General features: G+C 45.5%; 1 protein-coding gene across 2 annotated transcripts in view; it reads right to left on the reverse strand.

Annotated features, from left to right (window-relative positions):
- The window catches only part of ZWILCH (zwilch kinetochore protein), a 164,008-nt gene that overhangs the window by 131,458 nt on the left and 5,794 nt on the right, over positions 1-26,756 (reverse strand). Inside the window, exons 2-5 of one of the 2 annotated variants that reach the window (XM_082253012.1) lie at positions 10,278-10,329; positions 7,525-7,620; positions 4,973-5,088; positions 2,635-2,837 (exon numbers count right to left, since the gene is read on the reverse strand). In XM_082253012.1, coding sequence (XP_082109138.1) covers positions 2,635-2,837; positions 4,973-5,088; positions 7,525-7,620; positions 10,278-10,329 — 467 coding nt within the window. The remainder of the gene's footprint in view (positions 1-2,634; positions 2,838-4,972; positions 5,089-7,524; positions 7,621-10,277; positions 10,330-26,756) is intronic. The other variant, XM_082253013.1, reaches the window with a different exon arrangement.

Below are 26,756 nucleotides of genomic sequence, written 5' to 3' on the forward strand. Positions count from 1 at the left end.
TTCATTTTGGACTGCACTTTAATTTAACCACTTAAGCCCCGGAGGATTTGGCTGCTAAAGGACCAGGGGTTTTTTTGCGATTTTTTACTGCGTGACTTTAACGGACAATTGCGCGGTCGTGCGACGCTGTACCTAAACGAATTTGACGTCCTTTTTTTCCCACAAACAGAGCTTTCTTTTGGTGGTATTTGATCACCTGTGCGATTTTTTGATCACGCGCTATAAACAAAAAAAGAGCGTAAATTTTGCAAAAATAACAATATTTTTCACATTTTTTTATATGAAATTCCCCAAAAAAAAAAGTAAAAATCAAAATTTTTTAACATTTTTCGGCCAATTTGTTTTATGCTACCTATGTTTGGTAAAAAAAATCGCAAAAAGCGTATTTTGATTGGTTTGCGCAAAAGTTATCGCGTTTACTAACAAAGGGAAAGATTTCTGTCATTTTTGGTGTTTTTTTTTTTAACGCGTAATGGCGGCGATCTGCGATTTTTTTTTCGGTACTGCGACATTGCGGCGGACAGATCGGACCCTTGACTGACATTTTTGACACTTTTGGGGTTACCAGTGACATTACTGCAGTAATCAGTGCTATACATATGCACTGTTACTGCAAAAATGACACTGGCAGGGAAGGGGTTAACTTTATTGGACAGGGAGGGGTAAAGTGTGTCCTAGGGGCGTGCTTCTAACTGTGTAGGGACATTCCTATTGGTGTAAAAGCAAAGATCCACCATTCTACATAGTAGAACGGACAGATCTTCACTTTTACACAGGGAGAACTGACAGGCAGCTTGTTTACACAAGCTGCTCTGTCTTTCTCCCTTCACAGGAGCGATCGCAGTGTGACTGGCGGACATCGAGTCCGCCGGTCACACGCACTGACTTGCCTGTGAACGAGCCCGCGATAGGCTCGCAAGTCAGTGACAGGCGAGTGACGTACCGATACGTCACTCTGCCTGGCCGGGGCTGACCGCCGCAGTATATAGTCGTGCGGCGGTCGGCAACCGGTTAAAATGCATGCACTATTTGCATTGTTTGCACTATGGACATTACATGATTGCACTTTATGTAAACGCACTTTATTATATATGGATTTTGTATTTATTGGTCATATTATGCATCGATTCATTTTTCAGTAGTCACCATTATTTTTTATACCTGTTAGCGCTGCTTTTAGATTGATTTTTTAGTGATTCTTGGTTTTTACCTAAGTGAGTAGCGGCTTCAGGAGATATATATATTCATTTATATTTACTTATGTTCATATAGCGTAGGTTTTAACACTTTCAGGTTTACATGTATAGACAATTTGTCTTACCATGGACTGATGAACAGCAAGGCTTTTGGAGATACTTTTATAACCCTTTCCAGCTTTATGCAAGTCAACAATTCTTAATCGTAGGTCTTCTGAGAGCTCTTTTGTGCGAGGCATCATTCACATCAGGCAATGCTTCTTGTGAAAAGCAAACCCAGAACTGGTGTGTGTTTTTTATAGGGCAGGGCAGCTGTAACCAACACCTCCAATCTCATCTCATTGATTGGACTCCAGTTGGCTGACATCTCACTCCAATTAGCTCTTGGAGATGTCATTAGTCTAGGGGTTCACATACTTTTTCCACCTGCACTGTGAATGTTTACATGGTGTGTTCAATAAAAACATGGCAACATTTCATTCTTTTTTTTTTTAATTTTGCACGCCCAATTTTTCAGTTTTTTATTTGTTAAAAAGGTTTGAAATATCCAATAAATTTCGTTCCACTTCATGATTGTGTCCCACTTGTTGTTGATTCTTCACAAAAAATTACAGTTTTATATCTTTATGTTTGAAGCCTGAAATGTGGCAAAAGGGCGCAAAGTTCAAGGGGGCCGAATACTTTCGCAATGCACTGTAAATGGAGAAAGTTCAGCACTGCTGCTACTCTCCCTAGGAGTGGCAACATTTTATTCTTTGTGTGTTATTAGTTTAAGCAGACTGCGATTGTCTATTGTTGTGACTTAGATGATGATCAGATCACATTTTATGACCAATTTGTGCAGAAATCCATATCATTCCAAAGGGTTCACATACTTTTTCTTGAAGCTGTATAAGCAAAGGTTATCTTTGTTAAAAAGTCAAATATGGAAACAAATCGGACCAATAGATAGCCTTTACAAATGGGTGAACACAGCTTTACCATTAGAGGAAAATTAAACTTGCTAATAATTTTCACACACATTTTGTGCCAGTTCACATTGGTGCGATGCGGGAACCATGCCAATCCACTGTGGGTTCCCGCATCGCTGCCATATGCAAACTGCTGGGAGTGCCAATACAAAGTTAACGACACTGCCAGATTAGGTCGCATATTGCAGTGGGAACTATCAGTTCGGACAGGAATCGTATCGCATAGGTAGGAACATCCATGCGATCCGATTCTGGCACGGACCAAAAAAAGGGTCCTGTGCGCCTTAGGTCCGAATGCGATGCAAATTCAGCCATGTAATCTGTATGGCTGAATTCGCAGCGCACAGACACCGCATGTGATTTGCAGAGCAGTGCGCAGATTCATTTGATAAATAATAGAGTTTTGTGGAAAATCTGGGGGTATGGACTTTATTTAAGTCTCCAGTTGGTGGACAAGTCTAACATACCTGCATAAGTCACTTTATGGAAGGTCATTCCTGTGATCTCATTTCTGCTGGTTTTAATAGGCTCAGCACCAAGCCAACAAGTTCCTTCTGGATCAGAGCCGTCACATCGCACCCACAATTGAGGCAAGACGTCCACTGCTTTCCCATTCCTCAGCTCAGCCATGTTGGGGTTGTGTGTCAAAGAATAGCAGGAAAGTAACTGCCTACAAAAGGTAACACACACTTACTACATTGGTATTCTTGATGAATACATTTTTTTTTTAACCACTTCAATACCGGGCATTTTCACCCCCTTCTTGCACAGGCAAATTTTCAGCTTTCAGCGCTGTCACAATTAAATGATAATTGCACGGTCATGCAACAATGTTCCCATATGCAATTTTTATCATTTTTTTGAGACAGACAGAGCTTTCTTTTGGTGGTTATTAACCCTTTTTGGACCGCTTGCCACATATATAGAGGCAGGGCGGCCCGGCTGCGCAAAATCACGTACGTGTACGTGACTTTGTTCACGAGATCTGGGTCGCGCGATGACCGCTGGGACCCGCCAATCGTTCTGAGGAGAGGCAGAACGGCGGTCTGCCTATGTAAACAAGGCAGACCACTGTTCTGTCAGCACTGGTTCACATATATGTGATGACAGACATCGCATGTGATTCGGAGCGCACTGCTCTGCAAATCACATGCGATGACTGTGCAATGTAAATTCAGCCATACAATCTGTATTTTGCATTGCATTCAGGCACAACTCGCACAGGACCCTTTTTTGGATCTGCACCAGAATCGGATCAAACTTATGCAAATCGATTCATGCCCGAACTGACAGTTCGCACTGTGATAGGCGAACTGATTTGGGGATGTCGTTAACTTTGTATTGACACCCCCAGAGATTCGCATATGGCAGTGTGAACTGCCTGTGAGTTGAATGCGATGCGGGAACCTGCAGTGGATTTGCGGGGTTCCCACATCGCATATGTCTGAACGGAGACTTACATAGGACAAATGGAGATCTTGTGCTCTGTTATTCTCTAATGCATCCAACCCCCCCCCCCCCCCACACACACAACTAGAAATCACTCCCTAGGAGCACACTTAACCCTTTGAGTGCCCCTGATCCTGATGTTAACCCCTTCCCTGCCAGTATCATATATACAGTGAAGGTGCATTTGTTTTTTGTTTTTTAGCACTGATCACTGTATTGGTGTCACTGGTTCAATATCAATATACGCTTATTGGGATTTTTTTTTTTACCAAAAATATGTAGCAGAATACATATTGGCCCAAATTGATGAAGAAGTTAGATTTTTTACTTTTTTTTTTTCATTGGATAGGTTTTAAAGCAGAAAGTAAAAAATATATATATTTTTTTTTTCAAAATTGTCAGTCTATTATTTGTTGAGGGCACACAAAAGAAAAAAAAAAAAAAAAAAAAAAATCGCACACGTGATCAATTACCACGAATAGAAAGCTCTATTTTTGGGAAAAAAAGGACAGCAATTTTATTTGGGTACAGCATCGCACGACCGCGCAATTGTCAGTTAAAGCAACGCAGTGCCGTGTTGCAAAAAATGGCCTAGTCAGGAAGGGGGTAAAACCTTCCGGAGCTGAAGTGGATGAACACAACTGGGTTATTTTCTGCTAAACAAACAAAAAAATACTGAAAATTAAAAAAAAAAAGTTTTTCTAATATAAAATCTTGCAAATAAGTAATTTTTCTTCTTCATTAATGGGCACTGATGAGACTGCAGTGATAGGCACTTATAAGCTACACTGATGAGACTGCAGTGATAGGCACTGATGGGCACGGATGAGGAGGGTACTGATAAGCTGCACTGATAATCAGCGTAAAGATTGTACTAACTGTCTGGTCAGCCTTGCCAGTGATCGGCTCTCTTTTCATCACACAGGCACAGCGTGTGAGGAAAGGACTGCCAATAGCCAGCAAGTATAACTTGTTTACATGTGAAAAGCTGTGATTAGACAGAGCTGATCACATGGTAAAGGGCCACTTTGATTGGCCCTTTACCGTGATCTGTGACCAGCTGTGTCCAAAGGATTCTATCTATGGTGGGTGGACGTAAAGCGGTTGAATAAAAGACAGGTTTTTTTTTGGACATAAGTCATATTTTCAATATCAATGCCAACATTTTACAATGTCTGCCAGGGTATGCAAACTTTTGAGCACAACTGTATATGAACAATGATAGTGATTTAACCAGAAGAGATACAGAATGCACATGATGCATGCCTAAGAAAAATAATTCTACAAGCCAGCCATGTTCCCTAACTCTAGATTACCAGAAAAAAGGAAACCATTATATAACAGAAGTATAAATACCTGGCTTTCATGGAGGACAGTGGCAATGGTAGGCAGGACTCCTCCACAGGGGCATTGAATGAATGGCTGTAACTGTCCTGGAATTTGTCCATATTCTCTTCATCTGCTTTGATAGCCTGGAAAAGGGATCACTTAAAAGTGTAACCAAAGTAAATAAAAATGACATATATGCTTTTGGTTTCCATTCATTCTCCTTGTTTAAAATTCTGTATAGATTTAGTTCTCAAAAATACTTTAGAATTGTTCCATCTGCATTAATTTCCTTTATGTTTGTGTCTACAATTAATTTGTCTCTCTTGGTATCTCCCCTGGTAGCCACCCATTCAGCTGCTCAAAGAGCAGAGAATGTTAAGCCCCGTACACACGTAGCGAATGTCGGCCAAACGATCGGCCGTCTTTTGTCCAGGGCTGTCGTGTCGGCTGAAAACTGCAGAAGACTGCACATGAATTTTGTCGGCCAACAACAGCCGACTGCAGAAGTGATGTCATGTGATGGTTAACTTTCCGTGTGTTTTTTCTTTTCTGAGCATGCCCAGTCTTGCTAATCGGCTGCTTGTCGGCCGAATTCTGTACTGACTGGCGAACAATCGGCCGTTCTGGTGTTGGCCAACAAAAATTTTAATGCCTGCACGACAGATTCTGTTCGGCCGAAAATGCGCTGTTGGCTGTTGGAAGCATCATACTAACAAGCCTACAATCGGCCAATCGGTCGTCGGCCGAATATTTACGGCCGACAATCGGTACGTGTGTACGGGGCTTTAGGAGGGATAAGAACACATCCCCAGCATCCCCTTTAGACAAGCATGTTCCTTCCTGATGGCCCCTGGATGGTGCTCTTTCCCTAAAAATTGCACATCTAAATGGAGCTCAGGCATGTGTTTTTTTCCCTTTTGAAAACAGCGGGATTCCAATTTATGAAGAACAGGAAATAGTAAAGAAAACAGCAGCTACATGGATGGACTAATGACATGCACACATTTTCAAAGTAAGAAAAAAAGAGTCAGTGATTAGGTTCTTTATTAATACTTAAAACTAGAGGCAAAACTTTTTTTAGTTTTGGATGGAATGGAGAGGGATTAAAACATCTGTCAGGTTTTTGTTGCTGTCTGTGCCCCCCCCCGCTAATTAGATTCGCCCTCTCTGTTTGTCATGTTTACCATTATCTTTGAAAATGAAAGTAAAAGAAAATACCAAATTTTTGGTTGTCCCCAGAAAAGTAATATAGAGGAAAGATTCCAATGGGGACACTAGTTCTGGTGACCTGGGGGTCCACAATGGAATTCCCTTCATTTACAGGGATTACTGCTCACTTCCTGTTTGGCTATGAGACAGGAAGTGAAGGGAAATCTCCACAATCGGACACGGTTGGTGAAAAAAAAAAAAAACTGAGTTAGAACCCTCCATTACTCTATCCCAAAAAAAAAAGAAAAAAAAAATGTTGCCTATTGTTCTACTTTAATGCAATTAGTGTGCTTTGAGTACACTCTTTATAAATGCTCAGTGTTCTTAACCGCTTGCCGACCACCGCAAGTAAATTTACTGCGGCGGTCAGCCCCTCACATGCAAAGTGAAGTTAATTAACGTCACTAGCCTGGGAGGGTCTGGGGAGCGAGCGCGCGCCGCCGGAGGCGGTCACGGACCCCCCCACGCGTGTGACCGGCGGACCCGATGTCCGCCGGTCACTCGGCGATCGTTGGGGGAGAGGGAGAAAGTCAGGCAGCTTGTGTAAACAAGCTGCCTGTCATTCTCCTCGGTGTAAAAACACTGATCACACGGTTCTACTATGTAGGACCGTTGATCAGTGTCCTTACACCTCAAGTCACAGCCAATCACAGTAAGAATCACGCCCCTAGGGACACACACAGCCCCTCCCTCTCAAATAAAGTTAACCCCTTCGCTACCAGTGTATTTTTACAGTAACAGTGCATATGTATAGCACTGATTACTGTAAAAATGTCACTGGTAACCCCAAAAGTGTCAAAAATGTCAGTCAAGGGTCCGATCTGTCCGCCCCAATGTCACAGTACCGCAAAAAAAAAAAAAAAAAATCGCAGATCGCCACCATTACGCGTTAAAAAAAAAAAAAAACAACAAAAATGACAAAAATCTTTCCCTTTGTTAGTAAACGCGATAACTTTTGTGCAAACCAATAAAAATACGCTTTTTGCGATTTTTTTTACCAAACATATGTAGCATAAAACAAATTGGCCGAAAATGTTAAAAAATTTTGATTTTTACATATTTTTTTTTGGGGGAATTTCATATAAAAAAATGTGAAAAATATTGTTATTTTTGCAAAATTTACGCTTTTTTTTGTTTATAGCGCAAAAAGTAAAAAGCGTACAGGTGATCAAATACCACCAAAAGAAAGCTCTGTTTGTGGGAAAAAAAGGATGTCAAATTTGTTTAGGTACAGCGTCGCACGACCGCGCAATTGTCCGTTAAAGTCACGCAGTGCCGAATCGCAAAATACCCCCTGGTCGTTTAGCAGCCAAATCCTCCGGGGCTTAAGTGGTTAAAGAGGAAGACATCATGTTTTCAAGGCACCATACCTTTCCCTCCATAACAAAAGCCATTTCACCTCCACCCCAGAAACCTTCCAGTGACTTGCATTGGCCTGGATTAACCAAGTGAACCTGCAGCTCATCCTAAAATGAAAAAGAACAGTTTATTAAGACAACATTACAAAGTGTTCCTATAATGACATAAAAAACATGCTTGCTGTGTCCTGTAATATGCAACATACTTTCATGTTTATCTCATATTTTTTTATATTTTATGCAGGATTGGTAGCTGGTGGGGATAACACTAATCTATAGGGCTGCAACCAATGATTATATTCATAATTGATTAGATGGCCGATAATTGTTTCAAATGAATGATTACACAGATTAAAACCTCAAATAAAAGTTGGTATATAACTTAGGTATTACATAAAGTTTAAAAGAAAGACAATGTATTATTGAATCTCTATATGCAGTGGTAAATTTAAATAACCGGCCCATATAGTTGGGGAAAAAAATATACATTGCTAAAAAAAAAAGGAAGACTTTTTAATCAGATAATCAGAGTATAGCATCAAGTCAAGCAAACTCCTGGGATATTGATCTGGTCAGTTAAATAGCAGAGGGGGTTGTTAATCAGTTTCAACTGCTTTGGTGGTAATGAAATTAACAGGTGCACTAGATGGGCAATAATGAGACAACCTCAAAAACAGGAATGGTTTTACAGGTGGAGGAAACTTAGATTTTCTTCCCTACTTATCTTTTCTGACTGTTTTTCACTAGTTTTTGCATTTGGCTAGGGTCAGTGTCACTACTGGTAGGATGAGGCGATATCTGGATCCTATAGAGGTTGCACAGGCAGTCCAACTCCTCCAGGATGGGACATCAATACGTCCCATTTCCAGGTTTGCTGTGTCTCCCAGCACAGTCTCAAGAGCATGGAGGAGATTCCAGGAGACAGGCAGTTACTCTAGGAGAGATGGACAGGGCTGTAGAAGGTCCACAAAGCGGCGTTCCAGCCTCCCCCTCCAAAAATAAAAGTCAGCAGCTACACACACTGTACACATACTGTAGCTGCTGACTTTTAATATTAGGACACTTACCTGTCCTGGAGTCCAGCGATGTTGGCACCGCAGCCGATGTTTCCATCGGCTGTCAGGTGCTGTCGCCGCCATTGCAGGTAAGAAAACCTGGCAGTGAAGCCTTGTGGCTTCACGGGCTGGTCCCTACTGTGCATGCGCATTCGGATTGGCTCGGCGGCGGGGGAAGAAGGAGGGGGCCAAACATCCGAGGGACAGCGCCATCTCCCGGAAGTGGGGAAGGGTACCTGTCAAAAACAGGTACCCGTTCCCCCCCTCCCCCCTGAAAGGTGCCAAATGTGGCACCGGAGCAGGGGGGGGAAGCAAATGAGTGGAAGTTCCAGTTTTGGGTGGAACGCCCCTTTAACCCGTCAGGAGGATGGGTATCTGCTTCTTTGTGCAAGGAGGAACAGGATGAGCACTGCCAGAGCCCTACAAAATTACCTCCAGAAGGCCACTGGTGTGAATGTCTCTGACCAAACAATCAGAAACAGACTTCATGAGGGTGGCCTGAGGGCCGAATGTCCTGTAGTGGGCCCTGTGCTCACTGCCCGGCACTGTGGAGCTCGATTGGCATTTTCCATTGAACACCAGAATTGGCAGGTTCACCACCGACTTTTCACAGATGAAAGCAGGTTCACCCTGAGCACATGTAACAGACGTGAAAGGGTCTGGAGAAGTCGTGGAGAACGTTATGCTGCCTGTAACATCGTTCATTATGACCGGTTTGGTGGTGGATGACTGATGGTCTGGAGAGGCGTATCCATGGAGGGGCTCACAGACCTCTACAGGCTAGACAATGGCCCCCTGACTGACATTAGGTATCGGGATGAAATCCTTGGACCCCCCATTGTCAGACCCTATGCTGGTGCAGCGGGTCCTGGGTTCCTCCCGATGCACGACAATGCCCGGCCTCATGTAGCGAAAGTATGAAGCCAGTCCCTGGAGGGATGAAGGAATTGATACCATTGAACGGGCCCCACGCTCACCTGACCTAAATCCAATAGAACACCTCTGGGACATTATGTTTCAGTCCATCTGACGCCGCAAGGTTACATCTCAGTCTGTTCAGGAGCTCAGTGATGCCCTGGTCATCCAGATCTGGGAGGAAATACCCCAGGACACCATCCGTCATCTCATTAGGAGCATCCCCAGACATTGTCAGGCATGCATACAAGCACGTGGGGGCCATACATACTACTAAGGACCATTTTGAGTTGCTGCAATGAAATTTCAGGAAAATGGACTAGCCTGCTGCATCATTTTTTCACTTTGATTTTTGGGGTGTCTTTGAATTCAGCCCTCTGTAGGCTGATAATTTTAATTTCCATCAAACCACGTGGCATCCTTTTGTTCCTAACATATTACCCAGTCCATACCAGTATAGATCCTAACACATTACCCAGTCCATACCAGTATAGATCCTAACACATTACCCAGTTCATACCAGTATAGATCCCAACACATTACCCAGTCCATACCAGTATAGATCCTAACACATTACCCAGTCCATACCAGTATTGATCCTAACACATTACCTAGTTCATACCAGTATCCACCGGCATCCACCAAAATCACATCACTAGTTTTCTGGCTGTGGAAGGACATAAGCCTCTTCTATAGAGGCAATGATGGATCTGAACAGCTCCAAGTTCTTGGCACCACAGACAAGGTTGGTGCTATATAAGGAGGAGGAGGAAGATAAGAATAACCACCACATACCTTATAGATATAAGGGCTTTGCTGCCGCTCTGTCTTCACTTCCTTATAGATACTGCAAGAGAAAGAATAACGTTACACTTTAGAAAAACTGAATTTTTGTAAAATCTTACCGTAAAATTCCTTTCTCTGAGTCCTCCGACAGTCGCTGCCCACTCATACAGTCTTCACCAATGGGGTATTGACATCCTCTCCTTAGGAGTAGCTAGGCATAAGACTTGTTAAAACAAAAGCATTTACATAGACACACCCATGGGGGCTGTCCCACTGGTCCAATACCCCCCCTGCAATAGCCATCCCACTTCAGTTTGGTAGCAAGCAGTTAAGTGTATAAAAACCCCAAAAGAGGGGCGGGGGGCGGCGACTGTCGGAGGACTCAGAGAAAGGAATTTTACAATAAGATTTTACAAAAATTCAGTTTTCTCTTACATCCTCCGACAGTCGCCGCCCACTCATACAGTCTTCACCAATAGGGTTGTCCCAAAGCAGTGTAGACATGAGGGGTGGGAAAACGCAACCGTCAGAAAAGGCCACGCAGTACCCACATCAGAGAAAGGAACCTTACTCGAACAGCAAGGAAATGCTCTGGGCAACAAAAAAGCTCAAACAGGAGCAACAACCCAGGAAAGCGAATAACCAAGGGGTTAAACAACCCCAACAGCCAGGGACCCACACAAAACCTGGGTTCCCTACGGTACTGCCACACAGAGAACTTTGCGGCCAAAGGAGGCATCAGCTGATGCCAGAACATCAATTTTGTAGAATTTAGAAAAGGTGTGCACCGACGACCAAGTCGCAGCCTTGCACACCTGGGCCACCGAGGCCTGATGCCGGAAAGCCCAGGACGCACTCACCGACCTGGTAGAGTGCGCCTTGACAGGGAAGGGTGGTACCTGTTCCTTAATGGAATAGGCCTGAATAATTGTCTGTCTGATCCATTTTGCAATGGTCGCCGCAGGCGCAGCCATACCCTTCCGAGGTCCCTCAGGAAGGACAAAGAGAATCCGATTTCCGAAAGGATTCAGTCGACGACAGGTAAACCCTGATAGCCCTGACAACATCCAAAGAATGCAAGGAAACCTCCTTAGAATGTTTAGGATTCGCACAGAGCGAAGGTAAGACAATGTCCTCATTGAGGTGAAAATCCGAAAACCACCTTTGGAAGAAAGGACGGGTTTGGTCGCAAGACCACCTTATCCCTATGAACCACCAGGTAAGGGGAGCGGCAAGACAACGCCGCCAATTCCGACACTCTGCGAGCAGAAGTGATCCCTACCAGAAAGGCAACCTTTTTAGACAGCAGAGGTAACGAAATTTCCCTGATGTTTTCAAACAGGGAACGTTGTAACACGGACAGAACCAGGTTCAAGTCCCATGGAGGTAGAGGCTCCCTTCTAGGAGGGGCCAAGTGACGCACACCTTGAATGAAGGTGCAAATCAAAGAATTAGATGCCACAGGGCGCTGAAAAAGAACAGCCAGTGCAGATACCTGGCCCTTAATCGTGGCCAACGCAAGGCGCTGGTCCACACCCGACTGGAGGAAAGCCAACACTCTCGCCACTGAGTATGAACGAGGAGAAAAACCCCTGGACTCACACCAGGCAAAATAGGCTTTCCAGGCACGGTAATAAATCTTACCAGACGAGGCTTTTCTAGCTTTGAGTAAAGTAGGAATGACCTCTGAGGAGAGACCCCTGTCTCTCAGGACCTGGCTTCCAACAGTCATGCCGTTAAAGCCAGCGACTGTAAAGCAGGATGGAAGATCGGTCCCTGAGACAGCAGATCTTCCCACATTGGCAGCCGCCATGGAGGCTCGACGGCCAGGTGAACTATGTCTGCATACCAGGACCGGCGTGGCCAGTCCGGCGCCACCAGAATCACCAGTGTTCGTTCCGAGGCCAACCTGCGAAGGAACCTGGACAACAACTGAATCGGAGGAAAAGCAGAAATCAGACGATTCTGATGCCAAGGCACCACCAGCGCATCCGAGGCGTCTGCCAGAGGATCGCGCGTCCTTACCATGAACCTTTCCACCTTGTAGTTTAGCCGAGATGCGAACAGATCCACATCCGAGGATCCCCACTTCGCACACAGCATTTGAAATCCTCCGGGTGCAGGGACCATTCCCCCTCGTCCAGGGTCTGGCGGCTCAGATAATCGGCCTGCCAATTCTCCAAAACCCGGAATGTTAACTGCCGATATCGCCGGGACATGAATCTCGGCCCAAGACAGAATACTGGTCACTTCCTGGGCCGCCCGGGCACTCCTGGTGCCCCCTTGGTGGTTGATGTACGCCACCGCAGTGGCATTTTCCGTCTGTACGCGTACAGGACGGCCCTGAAGACGATCCGACCAATGGAGCAGGCACAGCCTGATCGCTCTCAATTCCAATATGTTTATCGGAAGGGAGGATTCCTCCTCCAACCAAGTGCCCTGGGCAGATAGGGTGCCCAGGACGCCACCCCAGCCTGACAGGCTGGCATCCGTGATAATCACCGTCCACAGTAACGGGCAGAAGGACTTCCCTTCTGAGACAGCCGGGGACTGAAGCCACCACAATAGATCCATTCTGGTTTGGCAACTCAGAGACACTCTCAAGTCCAAGGACTGAGGAAGCCTGTCCCACCTGGCCAGGATCTCCGCTTGGAGAGACCGCGTGTGAAACTGAGCGAACTGTATCGCCTCAAAGGCTGACACCATCAACCCCAGGGACTGCATACAGGTCCTGAGTGACGAGGATTCGTTGTCCCTGAGGTACCTGACCTCGGACTGCAGGGTCCGGAGCTTGTCCTCCGGCAAGAACACCCTCGCTTGAGCAGAGTCCAAAACCATTCCCAAATACGGGAGACGAACCGAAGGAGACAAGTTGACTTCTGAACGTTGATGGTCCAACCGAACTCCTGAAGCGTCTGGACCGTAGTGGACAGATCTCGCAGCAGGCTCTGACTGGCACTGGATCTTAATAGGGGATCGTCCAAATATCCCAAGACCGCAATGCCCTGTGCCCGTAACAGGCGCCAACACCTTGGTAAAGACCCTTGGAGCCGAACCGAGACCAAAAGGCAACGCGACAAACTGATAATGATCCTCCGCGATGGCAAACCGGAGGTACCTCTGATGACCCTCGAAAATGGGGATGTGTAGATACACATCCTACAGGTCGATAGAGGCTAGGAATTCTCCCGGACTCAGAGAGGCCACCACCGAGCGGAGCGATTCCATGCGGAACTTTCAAACGCGCACAAAGCGGTTCAGAGCTTTCAAGTCCAGAATCGGACGCACCTTGCCCTCCTTTCTGGGCACAGTGAACAGATTCGAATAAAACCCCCGAAATCTGTCCCGATGAGGCACCGGGATGCTCACCCCCTGGGCGAGGAGATCCTGCCCCGCTTGATGCAGGTCCTGCAACCGCCCTGGGGTCAAATGAAGATAGGAGGGAAAAAATCGGTCTGCCGGCCGTGAAAGAAATTCAATCTTGTACCCTGATCCAATGATTTCCTGAAGCCACCTGTCCTGAACTCGGAGCAGCCAAGGTTGGAGGAAACCGCGCAAACGTCCCCCCACCCCTGAAATGGGTGAGGGCGCCACCCTTCAGGCAGAGGCGGACGGAGCCGCCGCACCAGCTTGGCCGGATCTTTGTTTTCTGGCCCAGGGCTTTTTCTGGCCACCCTGGCCCTTGAAAGGTTTTCCCTTGTACTGTGCCTTAAAGGCACGAAAGGACCCCTGGTTTAGTTTAAAGGCGGGACCCCGCTTTCTGCGGAAAAACTTGTCTTTAGGGTTCTGGGGCAGCAAACTGTTCTTGCCCCCAGTGACTCCCTTAACCAGTTCATCCAGGGATTCCCCAAAAAGGCGAGACCACGCATAGGGAATGTCAGCCACCGCCTTCCTAGATTTCTGGTCAACCGACCAGCTCTTTAACCATATCAGCCGACGGTTAAGCACCGCGACACTGGGCAGGCGCGCAGCCAAAGGGGCCTCATTTAAGGCCGCATCGCCCAAATACATGACCCCTTGATAAATCTGGTCCACCATCTCCACGGTAGTGGGGGGGGCAGAATCAGCCACGAGTGTGCGTCTGAGCACCTTGGTCTAATCCGCCACAGCCTGAGCCGCCATGACAGAGGCGAAAATAGGTTTCAGCATGGACCCTGCCACCATGTAAGAATGGCACGCAAGAGATTTCAGCCTCCTATCCGTAGGATCCCTAAATACCGGAGAATCTTCGGTGGGAACCAGAGTAGCCTTGTTCAATCTGGCTACAGTGTTATCCACTTGAGGAGCCACACACCAGCATGTAACCGTAGTAGACGCAAACGGGTAGAGAAGTTGAAAACTTTTTAGGCACCGTGAAGATGTGTTTCAAATGGCGCCATTGCTCATTCACAGTGTGATGAAACTCAGCGGGGCAAGGAAAAACCTGCGGGTTCTGTGTGTACCAAAAGATGACACAATGCCCGGAGGATTGGGCTCATCCTCTAAATGTAGTGTTTCTTTAATGGCAGAAATCAGCGCGTCCATAGCTGCGCGTTCCTCTGGCGTCCCAGGGGGGAATCACCCACCCCTGTAACCTCCGCCTCCCCCTCAGACTCTTGCGGGTCCAGAGAAGAGCGAGACCCTGAAAGGGGTACGCTACCCACAGCAACCATGTCACATTCAGAATCAGAAGAAAAAGAAAACCTAGGCCTTTTTCTAGCAGCACGTTCAGTCATCAGCACATCCATTTTGGACACCAAAGTCGCTACAACAGCAGCCAAATTAGTCAGAGTAGAGGATTCAGCAGGGCTGGAATCCCCCACCAAGGCTGGAAGGAATTTGCTGTCCTGGGATTCCATTGCAAAAAAAGTGTCAGTTATTTTTTTTTGACGGTACTGGCCCTTTAAGAGTGCCGCGGACCCCGCAGCACACGGCTACAATGACTGTGGAACCCGGCCCCCCCCGAAGGGACAGACTGAACCAGGAAGATTGCACAATGGAGTAAATGAAAAGGACAGCAGTACAGAGCCCCATAAATGTGTTACCAGCTCCTTCGGTAGCTTCTGAGGAAAGGAAGGAAGTGATGTCACCGCCGAGACTGAACTGAGGCTGCAGGCTAAGGAAACATGGATGCCAACGTAAAGCAATGGGAGGCTTCGGCAAAATTGCCACCGACATGTGCTCGGAACGATAGTTTGCCACACACAAGATGGCGCTGTAAGGCGCCAAAATACACTAAATACAATGCTGTATAAGCGCCCATAGTGAAGCCAGACATGCTGCCCACACCTAAAATGACGGACCGGCGGTTTTTAACCCCGCAGCAGTCGCTGCACGTGTCTGTACCTCCAAAGCACCCTTCGTGACACAGGAGAGGGATCCCCCAAAACCCCACACAGCGACAGCGCTGGCTGTGACAGAAAAAACCCCCGCAGGGACCGGGATCAGGGAGCCCAAAAACGTACAGACATAGGGGACACCACAGCACACATGACTGCCGACCCCAGACAGAGGCCCCACATAGAGTGTACTTACCTGTACCCGATGGCGTGGGGTGCCTCATATTAAACGGAAAACCGCCTGCCCTCAGATGGCAGGGGAGTGCTGCCAGGCAGAAAATGCAGGACACCAGGGGTGCACGGGCAAACCGTACATGTGTCCAGTGAGGTAGCCATCTCACAGGCTGCATCCCTGAGGACAGGGATGGGTCGTTTGTGAGGCCAGGGCGAACACATAGCCTTCTAAACGCTCAATGGCGGGCTGGGATTCCATCTGATCCTCCGTCCTGGATAACCAGGACGACCAGTCCGATTCCAAGCTCCGCAAACTCCATCTTCATCCGAAGATCCGACTAACTAAGAGCTGACAAAATAAACAGCTAGTATAGCAAAGAAAAAATGACATTATCAGAAAATAAAATCATAAAATAGAAGAAGAAGGCTGAGACTGTAGCCCCAGCACAGTGAAGCCTGACTACTCCTGAACTAGGCAGAGGACAATCTGAAGTGGGATGGCTATTGCAGGGGGGTATTGGACCAGTGGGACAGCCTCCATGGGTGTGTCTAAGTAAATGCTTTTGCTTTAACAAGTCTTATGCCTAGCTACGCCTAAGGAGAGGAAGTCAATACCCCATTGGTGAAGACTGTATGAGTGGGCGGAGACTGTCGGAGGACGTAAGAGAAATCCACAATTTATTTCATATTGATATTTCCTTTAAGTGATTGTAAAGTCTTTTTTTTTTTTCCATTTACATAACAAACATGTTATACTTCCCTCCTCTGTGCAGTTGGTTTTGCACAGAGCAGCCCGGATCCTCCTCTTCTCAGATCCCTCTTCGGCTCTCCTGTCCCCTCCCTCCTATCGAGTGCCCCCACAAGCAGCTTGCTATGGAGGAACAGGAGACGAGCTGCAGCTCCGAGTATCCATTCAGACACGGAGCTGCCATTCGGCCTCGCCCCCCTCTCTCTCCTAAATGGCTGAGTTTGATCGACAGCAGCGGGAGCCAATAGCGCCGCTGCTGTGTCTCAGCCAATCAGGGGAGAGAGTCGTGGACATCACTGGGGGGCTCAGGTAAGTATTATGGGGCTGAAGGGGGCTGCTGCACACAGAAAGCTTTTTATCTTCATGCATGAAGATAAAAAAAAACCTTCTGACTTCACAACTCCTTTAAAATTCTAAATAACCTCCGGAAGATTTACACCCCCCCCCCCTTATGACCAGGCCATTTTTTTGCCATCTGTTACTGCGTTAATTTAAATGAAAATTGCGCGGTTGTACGACGCTGTATCCAAACGAAATGTATGTCCTATTTTTCCCACAAATAGACTTTTCTTTTGGTGGTATTTGATCACCACTGCGGTTTTTATTTTTTGCACTAAAAATTAAAAAAGACCAACAATTTTGAAAAAAAAAAAAAAAAAAAACTATATATATATATATATATATATATATATATATATATATATATATATATATATATATATATATATATATATATATATATATATATATATATATATATATATATATATATATATATATATATATTTTTTTTTTTTTTTTTTTTTTTTTTTTTTTACTTTCTGCTATAAAACATATTAAAAAAAAATTAAAAATCAAATTTCTTTATAAATTTAGGAAATACAAAAGAAAACCTGGTGCTTAGAACAGACGAACAATGAACAAACCCAAGGAGCTGGCTGATTTGGGCAATAAACTAGGTTAAAAATGGGTTAAGAAATATTAAAGCACACACATGTGGGAATGGCATTGCATCTGTCCCATAAACAGTCCCAAACCAAAAGCAACAACGATGGGGTTATTAGCGTTCACAAAAACAAAAAGCCACAAGGCTGAAAAGTAAAGGAATAATATCACAATTTATTAAAAGGTCTCCCAAAACACTCCGCTATAAAGATGGCAGGGAACAGCCACAGGTCACCATGAGAACATGGGCGATGGAACAGTACCTAAAGAGGGAGCCAATGCTGCGGGTGATGTATCCAGGGAAATGATTGCCAAGGAATGATGGTGACAAAGGCTGTATATGATGTAGATGGAGGATCGCCTCCAAGAAGTACCTCACAAGAGAGAAAAGGAGAAGAGGGTCCGAGGCATCCGTCTGTACCAGGAGTAGATGACACCGCTGGATGCGTGGGTGAACCGGCTACAATCGCAGAGCGCGCCGGCTTCTCCTGCACTTCCTGAGTCCTCGGCCGCGCCGGTTGTTGACATCACTGGATGTCAGAAGCCGGACCGAGGACACAATAAAAACAGAAGCAAAGTCCCCTCGCAGGGCGAATACCGGAGAATGATAGGCAAATGGGGAGAAATTAAAACCGCCAAAAGGAGATAACATGTTTCGAGGGACACACCCCTCTGACGAAGTGGGAGTGTTACACACTAGACCAATAGGGAGGCATATTGGACAGTGGAAGAAATCTGACCAATGGGTACATAGGCTTTGATACAGCCCAAGTGATTGGCACAGACTGATTGTCTAAGTGCATTGTGGGGTGTGGTATAAAAGCCAGGAGCACATGTGCTGCAGGATCTTTAGCTGGTGAGCAGAGTCCCAGAGGTCCATAAGCGAATGCTCCTGAAGAAGCGCGTGGTGCGAAACGGCCGTAGAGCAGGGTTATATGCCAGAGATCCATAAGCCACCAGTTCTTTTTAGTCTGGTGGCTTAATATGTAAATATATGTTGTACTACTTAGGGTTAGGGTAGTGAACAAGCACGTTGTGAGCCGTGTGAAACATGTCTACCATCCATTTTGCTGTGCCTTGCATTCTTGTTCAATAAAGCCTTTCATCGTGAGCCATCGCTTGGTGTGCGGCCATTTCTCTTGTATCCTGTTTGCAGTGGCGATCTGAAGTCCAACTGCCTGAGCGGTGTCCATCTCTTTCTCTGCCTCCTCCTCTGTAGCAGTAGCACGTGGTCACAGGCGATCGGCCTGGGGACCAGGAAGGAAGGAGCTGAACCCAGAGGTCCATGAAAGCTGACTGAGGGGATAGAGAAAAACAGTATCGTGAGTACAGGGGATCGTGTCAAGGGGCCGGACCTGAGGGGGGGCCACCCCGGTGTAGGATAGTCAGAGAATGGGTGTCAGCAGGTGGAGTGAAAGGGGGTATATAGGTGTGAATCCCCAAGATAATTCATTTCAACAAGTAATCCTAAATTCATCTAAGTGGCAAGGCGAATCAGCAGCCTGGCTGCATCTTTAAGCCTCCTACACACGCGTCGAAATTCGGCAGGGAATTTTCGTCCGACGACCGATCTGCCGATTTTCGGCTTGTTAGTATGATGCTTCCGACAACCGACTCCGACTTTTCGGCCGAAAAAAATCTGGTGTGCAGGCTATAAAATTTTTGTCCGTCGTCAAAACACGTCCGATTTTCGTGCAGTCAGTACAGATTTTGACGGGAAAAATCTTATGAGCAAGTCTGGGCATGCTCAGAGAAGAAAGAACACAAAGAAAGCAAACCAACACATGACATCACTTCTGAAGTAGAATTTTGTCGGGCGAGAAAATTCGTGTGCAGTCTAGGCACATTCCAACCAACAAAACACCACTCTGGACAAAGGACGGACGATTGGTCGGCCGATAATCGTTGCGTGTGTACGGGGCTTTAGGCAGGAGTCCTCCCCTATTGTAAATAGTTCAAGTTGGAGTATCCCACTCTTCCCTTCTACCATCCCTAAACTAAATAAAACCACAAAAACAACTACATCCCCTGGCCTAGACTGTTCATTGACTGAGCCGGAGAGTAAAGAGTTAAAATTGTGCATGCTGCAGTTGCTAATGGTAACCCAGGGGGATCTCAAGGTGAACAATTCAGCAGTCCTCTAGGGGGCAGTGCTAAAAGTATGTTACAGGGACACTCAGTCACCTCCAGTTTAGATATCGCACTGCTTGCGCTCGCAGACCCCTTATTTGCACAACTTGTCCAGACGAACCATGGAACCTAACTCCCCTTTATTTTCTTTTTGGGCATTGTGTGCCTCCTTGCTGAGGGAGCCTTCTGACTCGCCTAGCATGGACACAGACACGTTGGGAATAATCTACGAACCACATTGGATATTGATGGTTGTTGTGTATGCCGAAATAAGTCTCCCCGTTCTCCACTTCCCTTACAGGGAGGATGGTTTATCAATAAAGATGCTCCCGATACCTGGCGCGGACAGAAATGCGCCTCACTGGGGCAGCCCCTTCATAGCGACTTTGTGGGAACATTTTACATGGCCGGTTGCCGTGGACGGGGACCACAGGCTCTGCTGTCACATTTACAGTTAGGGCTCTTACACACAATACTCCTGTTTGAGCATCTACTTTTTCCAGACTTTTTTTTTTTTTGTATGTATTTATGTGTATTCGCGTGCATTGAGGCTTAAATTACTGACCAAAAATGCAGATTTTTCTATTTTGTTGTTACTGAAGAATGCACAGCGCTTGGTTACACGCCTGTGTGCACAGGCACATTACAATTAACCACTTTACCACCGGAGGATTTTGCTGTCTTACGTCCAGGCCACTTTTTGAGATTCGGCACTGTGCAAATTTAACTGACAATTGCGCGGTCGTGCAATGCCGTACCCAAACAAAATTTACGTCTTTTTTTTCCCCACAAACAGAGCTTTCTTTTGGTGGTATTTGATCACCTGTGCGATTTTCATTTTTAACAAAATTAATTAAAAAATGCGACACTTTTGGAAAAATAACAATATTTTTCTACTTTGACAGTTAAAAAATATCCAATATATTCAATTTTTGTCATATATTTAGGCCAAAATGTATTTACCTACATATCTGACAAAAAAATTCTCAATGAGCGTATTTTTAACCGCTTTATGACCGGAAAGGTTTTACCTCATTCCTGACCAGGCCATATTTTGCCATTCGGCACTGCGTTACTTTAACGGACAATTGCACGGTCGTGCAACGCTGTACCTAAATAAAATGTATGTCCTTTTTTCCCCACAAACAGAGCTTTGATCACCTGTGCGATTTTTACTTTTTGTGCTATAAACAAAAAAAAGAGCAACGATTTTGAAAAAAATAACAATATTTTTCACATTTTTTATATGAAATTCCCCCCAAAAAAATGTAAAAATCAGAATTTTTTATCATTTTAGGCCAATTTGTTTTCTGCTACATATTTTTGGTAAAAAAAAAAAAAAAAAATCGCAATAAGCGTATTTTGATTGGTTTGCACAAAAGTTATTGCATTTACTAACTACGGGAAAGATTTCTGTCATTTTTGGTGTTTTTTTTTTTTTTTTTAACGCGTAATGGCGAAGATCTGCGATTTTTTTTTGCGGGACTGCAACATTGCGGCGGACAGATCGGACCCTTGACTGACATTTTTGACACTTTTGGGGGTACCAGTGACATTACTACAGTAATCAGTGCTATACATATGCACTGTTACTGTAAAAATGACACTGGCAGGGAAGGGGTTAATTTTATTGGAGAGGGAGGGGTTAATGTATGCCTGGTGCTTACTGACGTGTGTGGGGGGAGGGGACTGAGTGACACAGGGACAGATCGCAGGTTGAGCTATGCTGAACACTGAAATCTGACCCTGCCTGTCACTTAGGAGATCCGCCCGCTCTGTTTACACAAGTGGGCTGATCTCCACACTCGATCCCCGACGATCGGGGAAGAGCAGAGGTGATCACTACTTCTCCTCCCCTGGCCCGACTCCCGCTGTGACTGAATACAGTGGGAGCGAGCCTCCAGCAGCACACGCGCGCCGCCGAGAGAGGGGAGTGTCTGGTGACGTAGTTCTACGTCGCCAGAGGATAACGAACCACTTTGCCGCAGTACAGTCAACGTGACTGGTCGGCAAGTGGTTAATGGGCTGTATTTTCGCTCAGAAAAAAGCTGTACTGAGCTTTTTCAAGCTGCAAGATGCTCAAACAGGAGTATTGTGTGCAAGAGGCCTTAAGCAGCAGGGTCGGGGTTGTACTGTCCCCACCTGGTCACGATCTTCTCACAAAAGCAGCCCTGAGCTTTATTTTTCTCAGCATACTGAATAATAGATTGACTGTGATGCTGTTTAATTTTTTCGTGGCACCAATTTATTTTCATGTGTTTGTTCATTTTTTTTTTTTTATTTCCAAATATAATAAACAAAGATAGTGAAAGATAAAAGGGACGCCAATCAACGGGTCCAGCGGAATCGATGTCCACCGGCAACCCACAATTGTTCCCCAGAGAGGAAGAACGGCGATCTGTCTATGTACACAAGGCAGATCGCTGTTCTGACAGGGGAGAAGATGGAGGTATTGTGTTCCTGCTAAGCAGGAACACAGATCTCTGTCTTCCCCCAGTCCGAAAGCACCCCGTAGGGACACACTTAACCCTTTAAACACCCCTGATGTTAACCCCTTCCCTGCCAGTGTCATTAGTACAGTGACATTGCATATTTTTAGCCCTGATCGCTGTATTAGTGTCACTGGTCCCCAAAAAAGTGTAAAAAGTGTCAGTTATGCCCCGTACACACGTGCAGATTATCTGAAGACTTTTGTCTGCAGACTTACCAAAACCATATAATATGAGGTCAGACCTAAACACTTTCAATTTGTATGCAATCCGGCAGGCCCTTGCACTACATAGAAAAGATAAATCTGAAGACAAAAGTCTGCAGATAATCTGCACGTGTGTACGGGGCATTAGTGTCCAATTTGTCTGCCACAATGTATGTGGCAGTCCCTGCTATAAGTCGCTGATCACCATTACTAGTAAAAAAAAAAAAATAAATAAATAAAAATTCCAAAAATCTTTGCCCTAGTTTGTTGACGTGATAACTTTTGTGCAAACCAATCAATATACACTTATTAGGATTTTTTTTTTTTTCCATCAAATTTTTGTGTCAGTTAAAGGAACGCAGTGCTGCATCGCAAAAAATGGCCTGGTCATTAACCACTTAAGCCCCGGAAGATTTTACCCCCTTCCTGACCAGGGCCTATTTTGCGATTTGGCACTGTGTGACTTTAACGGACAATTGCGCGGTCGTGCGACGCTGTACCTAAATGAATTTGACGTCCTTTTTTTCCCACAAACAGAGCTTTCTTTTGGTGGCATTTGATCACCTGTGCGATTTTTTGATCACGCGCTATAAACAAAAAAAGAGCGTCAATTTTGCAAAAATAACAATATTTTTCACATTTTTTTATATGAAATTCCCCCCCAAAAAATTTAAAAATCCAAATTTTTTAACATTTTCGGCCAATTTGTTTTCTGCTACCTATGTTTGGTAAAAAGAAAAATCGCAAAAAGCGTATTTTGATTGGTTTGCGCAAAAGTTATTGCGTTTACTAACTAAGGGAAGGATTTTTGTCATTTTTATTGTTTTTTTTTTAACGAGTAATGGCGGCGATCTGCGATTTTTTTTGCGGGACTGCGACATTGCGGCGGACAGATCGGACCCTTGACTGACATTTTTGACACTTTTGGGGGGACCAGTGACATTACTACAATAATCAGTGCTATACATATTCACTGTTACTGTAAAAATGACACTGGCAGGGAAGGGGTTAACTTTATTGGTGATCAAGGGGTTAAGTGTGTCCCTAGGGGCGTGATTCTAACTGTCAGGGGGCGTGGCTAGTGAAGTAATCACAGAGACATACCATCCTACATAGCAGGATCGCAAAGGCTCTGTGCTTACATCAGGGAGAATGACAGACGGCTGTGTTTACATCAGCCGTCTGTCTTTCTCACACTCCTGAGGGAGATCGCAATTGGCCAGCGGACATCGGAGCCACCGGTCACAGGCGCTGGCTCCCCAGGAAAGAGCGGGGGCGGGAGCACGCCGGCGGCTGTAGGGCTACGTCACTTTGCCTGTAAGCAGCTGAGTGCCGCAGTAAAACTACGTTAGGCGGGGCTAAAGTGGTTAAAGTGTATTTTTTTTTTCCCAAAAAAAAAAATGCGTTTAAAAAAAAAAAAACCGCTGTGCAAAAACCGTGTGACATAAAAAAAATAGCAATGACCGCCATTTTATTCTCTAGGGTCTCTGCTATAAAAAAATAAATAAATGTATAAACATGTATGTTTGGGGGTCCTAAGTAATTTTCTAGCAAGAAAATACTGATTTAAACACTTGCCGACTGGCCACCATGTATTTAATTCGGCAGTGTGGCGCTACTGTGTGAAACAACGTACCTGTATGTCGTTTTGTTCAATCGCCACTAAATTGCGACGCCAGAGGCTTGATCGCGCTGTGATTGGCTAGTGGGGATGACAATCAGCGGGTCCGGCAGACTTGATGTCAGCCGGTCACCTGTGCTCACCCCCGGGAGAGGCAGGGCGGAGATCTGCCTATGTAAACAAAAAGGACAAGATGGAGATATTCTGTTTCTGCTAAGCAGGAACACGGATCTCTGTCTTCCCCTCAATCAGTTGAACCCCCCACACAGTTAGTAAGCACCCCCTAGGGACACACTTAACCCTTTCATCACCCCTGATTTTAACCCCTTCCCAGCCAGTGTCATTGGTACAGTGACAGTGCATATTTTTTTTAGCACTAATTACTGTATTGGTGTCACTGGTCCACAAAAAGTGTCACAGGTGTCAGTTACAGCCCATTCAGACTGGCGCGACACGATTTCCAGGGGCGACCTGTGAAGACGCGGTGCACAGCTTGCACCGCGACTTTGGCGCGACTTGCAGGGACTTCATATCATTGAAGTCAATGCAAGTCGCCTCCAGGTCGCCCCAAAGTAGCTCAGGACCCTTTTTCTAAGTCGGAGCGACTTGTGTCGCTCCTATTAGAACGGGTCCTGTACTACTCAATGGCAACCGACCCACCGCAACTTGTCAGGTGACCAAGTCGCCTGACAAGTCGCGCTAGTCTGAATGGACCCTTAGGGGTCCGATTTGTCGGCCACAATGTCGCAGTCCCGCCAAAAATTGCTGATCGCCGCCATTACTAGTAAAAAAAACGTAATAAATAAAAATTCCATAAAAATACCCCATCGTTTGTAGATGCGATAACTTTTGCGCAAACCAATCAATATACGCTTATTGGGATTTTTTTTTACCAAAAATATGTAGCAGAGTACACATTGGCCTAAATTGATGAAGAAATTTGATTTTTTACTTTTTTTTTTTTATTGGATATATTTTAAACCAGAAAGTGAAAAAATATTGTTTTTTTTTTTTTTTTTTTCAAAATTTTTGCATTTTTTGTTTATAGCGCAAAAATAAAAAAAATAGCACAGGTGATCAAATACCACCAAAAGAAAGCTCTGTTTGTGCGCAATTGTCATATAAAGTAAAGAATTGCCGTATCGCAAAAAATGGCCTGGTCATTAAGGGGGGGTAAAACCTTTCCGGGGCTGAAGTGGTTAAACTTTGTAAACAACAAATGTCAGAAAAAGGCTGGTTCCTTAAGTGGTTAATTAACTGCTCATGGACCGCCCCCCACGCAGATATACTGCGGCAGAGCGGCCCTCCCGCGCCATATCATGTACTTAAAAATCGCTGATCGCCACCATTACTAATAAAAAAATAAATAAGTCCATTAACTTCTTCCGGCCCACGCTATAGCCGAAAGACGGCTACAGCGCGGGCTCTAATTTCCGGGAGGCCGTCTTTAAACGGCCTCCCAGAAACAGGCTCCCCGCGCGCTCCAGCGAGCGCGCATGAGGGAAAATCTGTGTCGGCCGTGTCCCTTGGACTCAGCCAATCACAGATCGTGGTGAATGGCCAATCACAGCGGCCATTCACCACGTGATCGGACCGTGCAATGAGCGATGATCTCATATGTAAACATATGAGATCATCTCTCATCGCCAGCTCTCCTTCCACGCAGAGACTGCAGTGTGAGGAAGGAGGAGAGCCGATCAGCCATCGGGGACACAGAGGAATGTAATCAGGGCACCGATCACCATTGCCCTGATTACAATACAGGGAGTGCAGAATTATTAGGCAAATGAGTATTTTTGAGGATTAATTTTATTATTGAACAACAACCATGTTCTCAATGAACCCAAAAAACTCAATAACCTGCTGCCATCCGCGCTACAGCCTATATACGGCTGCAGCGCGGACTCGAATTTTCGGGAGGCCGTTTTTAAACGGCCTCCAGTGACACGCCCCCCCCCCCGCGCGCTCCCGCGAGCGCGCAGCGGGGAAAATCTGTGTCACAGATCGTGGTGAATGGCCAATCACAGCGGCCATTCACCACGTGATCTGGCCGTCCAATGAGCGATGATCTCATATGTAAACATATGAGATCATCTCTCATCGCCGGCGCTCCTTCCTCACACGGAGCCTGCAGTGTGAGAATGGAGGGGGAGCCTCACAGCGCCGGGGACAAAGAGACATGTAATCAGGGCACCGATCACCAGTGCCCTGATTACTAAAAGGTAAAAACATACACACAGTGCCCCCCCATCAGTGCCCACAGTGCCCGCCATCAGTGCCCCCATCAATGCCCACAATCAGTGCCCATAGTGCTGCCAGTCAGTGCCCATCAGTGCCTGCTCATCTAGGCACTGATGAGCACTGACTGGCAGCACTATGGGCACTGAGTGTGGGTACTGATGGTACTGCCCATCAGTGCCGCTCATCAGTGCCACCCGTCAGTGTCAAGTAGGGCTGCAACTAACGATTATTTTCATAATCGATTAGTTGGTCGATTATTGCTTCGATTAATCGACTAATCGGATAGAAACCTAAAAAAAAAAAAAAAGTGTATAATTTAGTTAATATTCTTGAATATCTATATGTAGTGGTAAATATAAATATCCAGCTATATAGTTGGATATTTAATCCACTCTGAAACAGATATATGTATTATTAGAGGTTTAAATGTGGTACATATCAGACTCCGAGATCAATATTTTTAAAAGACCTAAAACACTGTTTTGCAAATTTTCAGACCGGATTGGTATATAATCATGATAGACTCCCTTATTAATAGGCAGGTCGTTTGATACAAGCTCCCTGTGCCTGCTGTCACTTATGCTGGTAATACACAAACTAAATTTTTTTTTAGAAA

The sequence above is a fragment of the Pelophylax lessonae genome (genome assembly GCF_965119305.1).
Source record: "Pelophylax lessonae genome assembly, chromosome: 4".
Classification (NCBI taxonomy): Eukaryota; Metazoa; Chordata; class Amphibia; order Anura; family Ranidae; genus Pelophylax; species Pelophylax lessonae.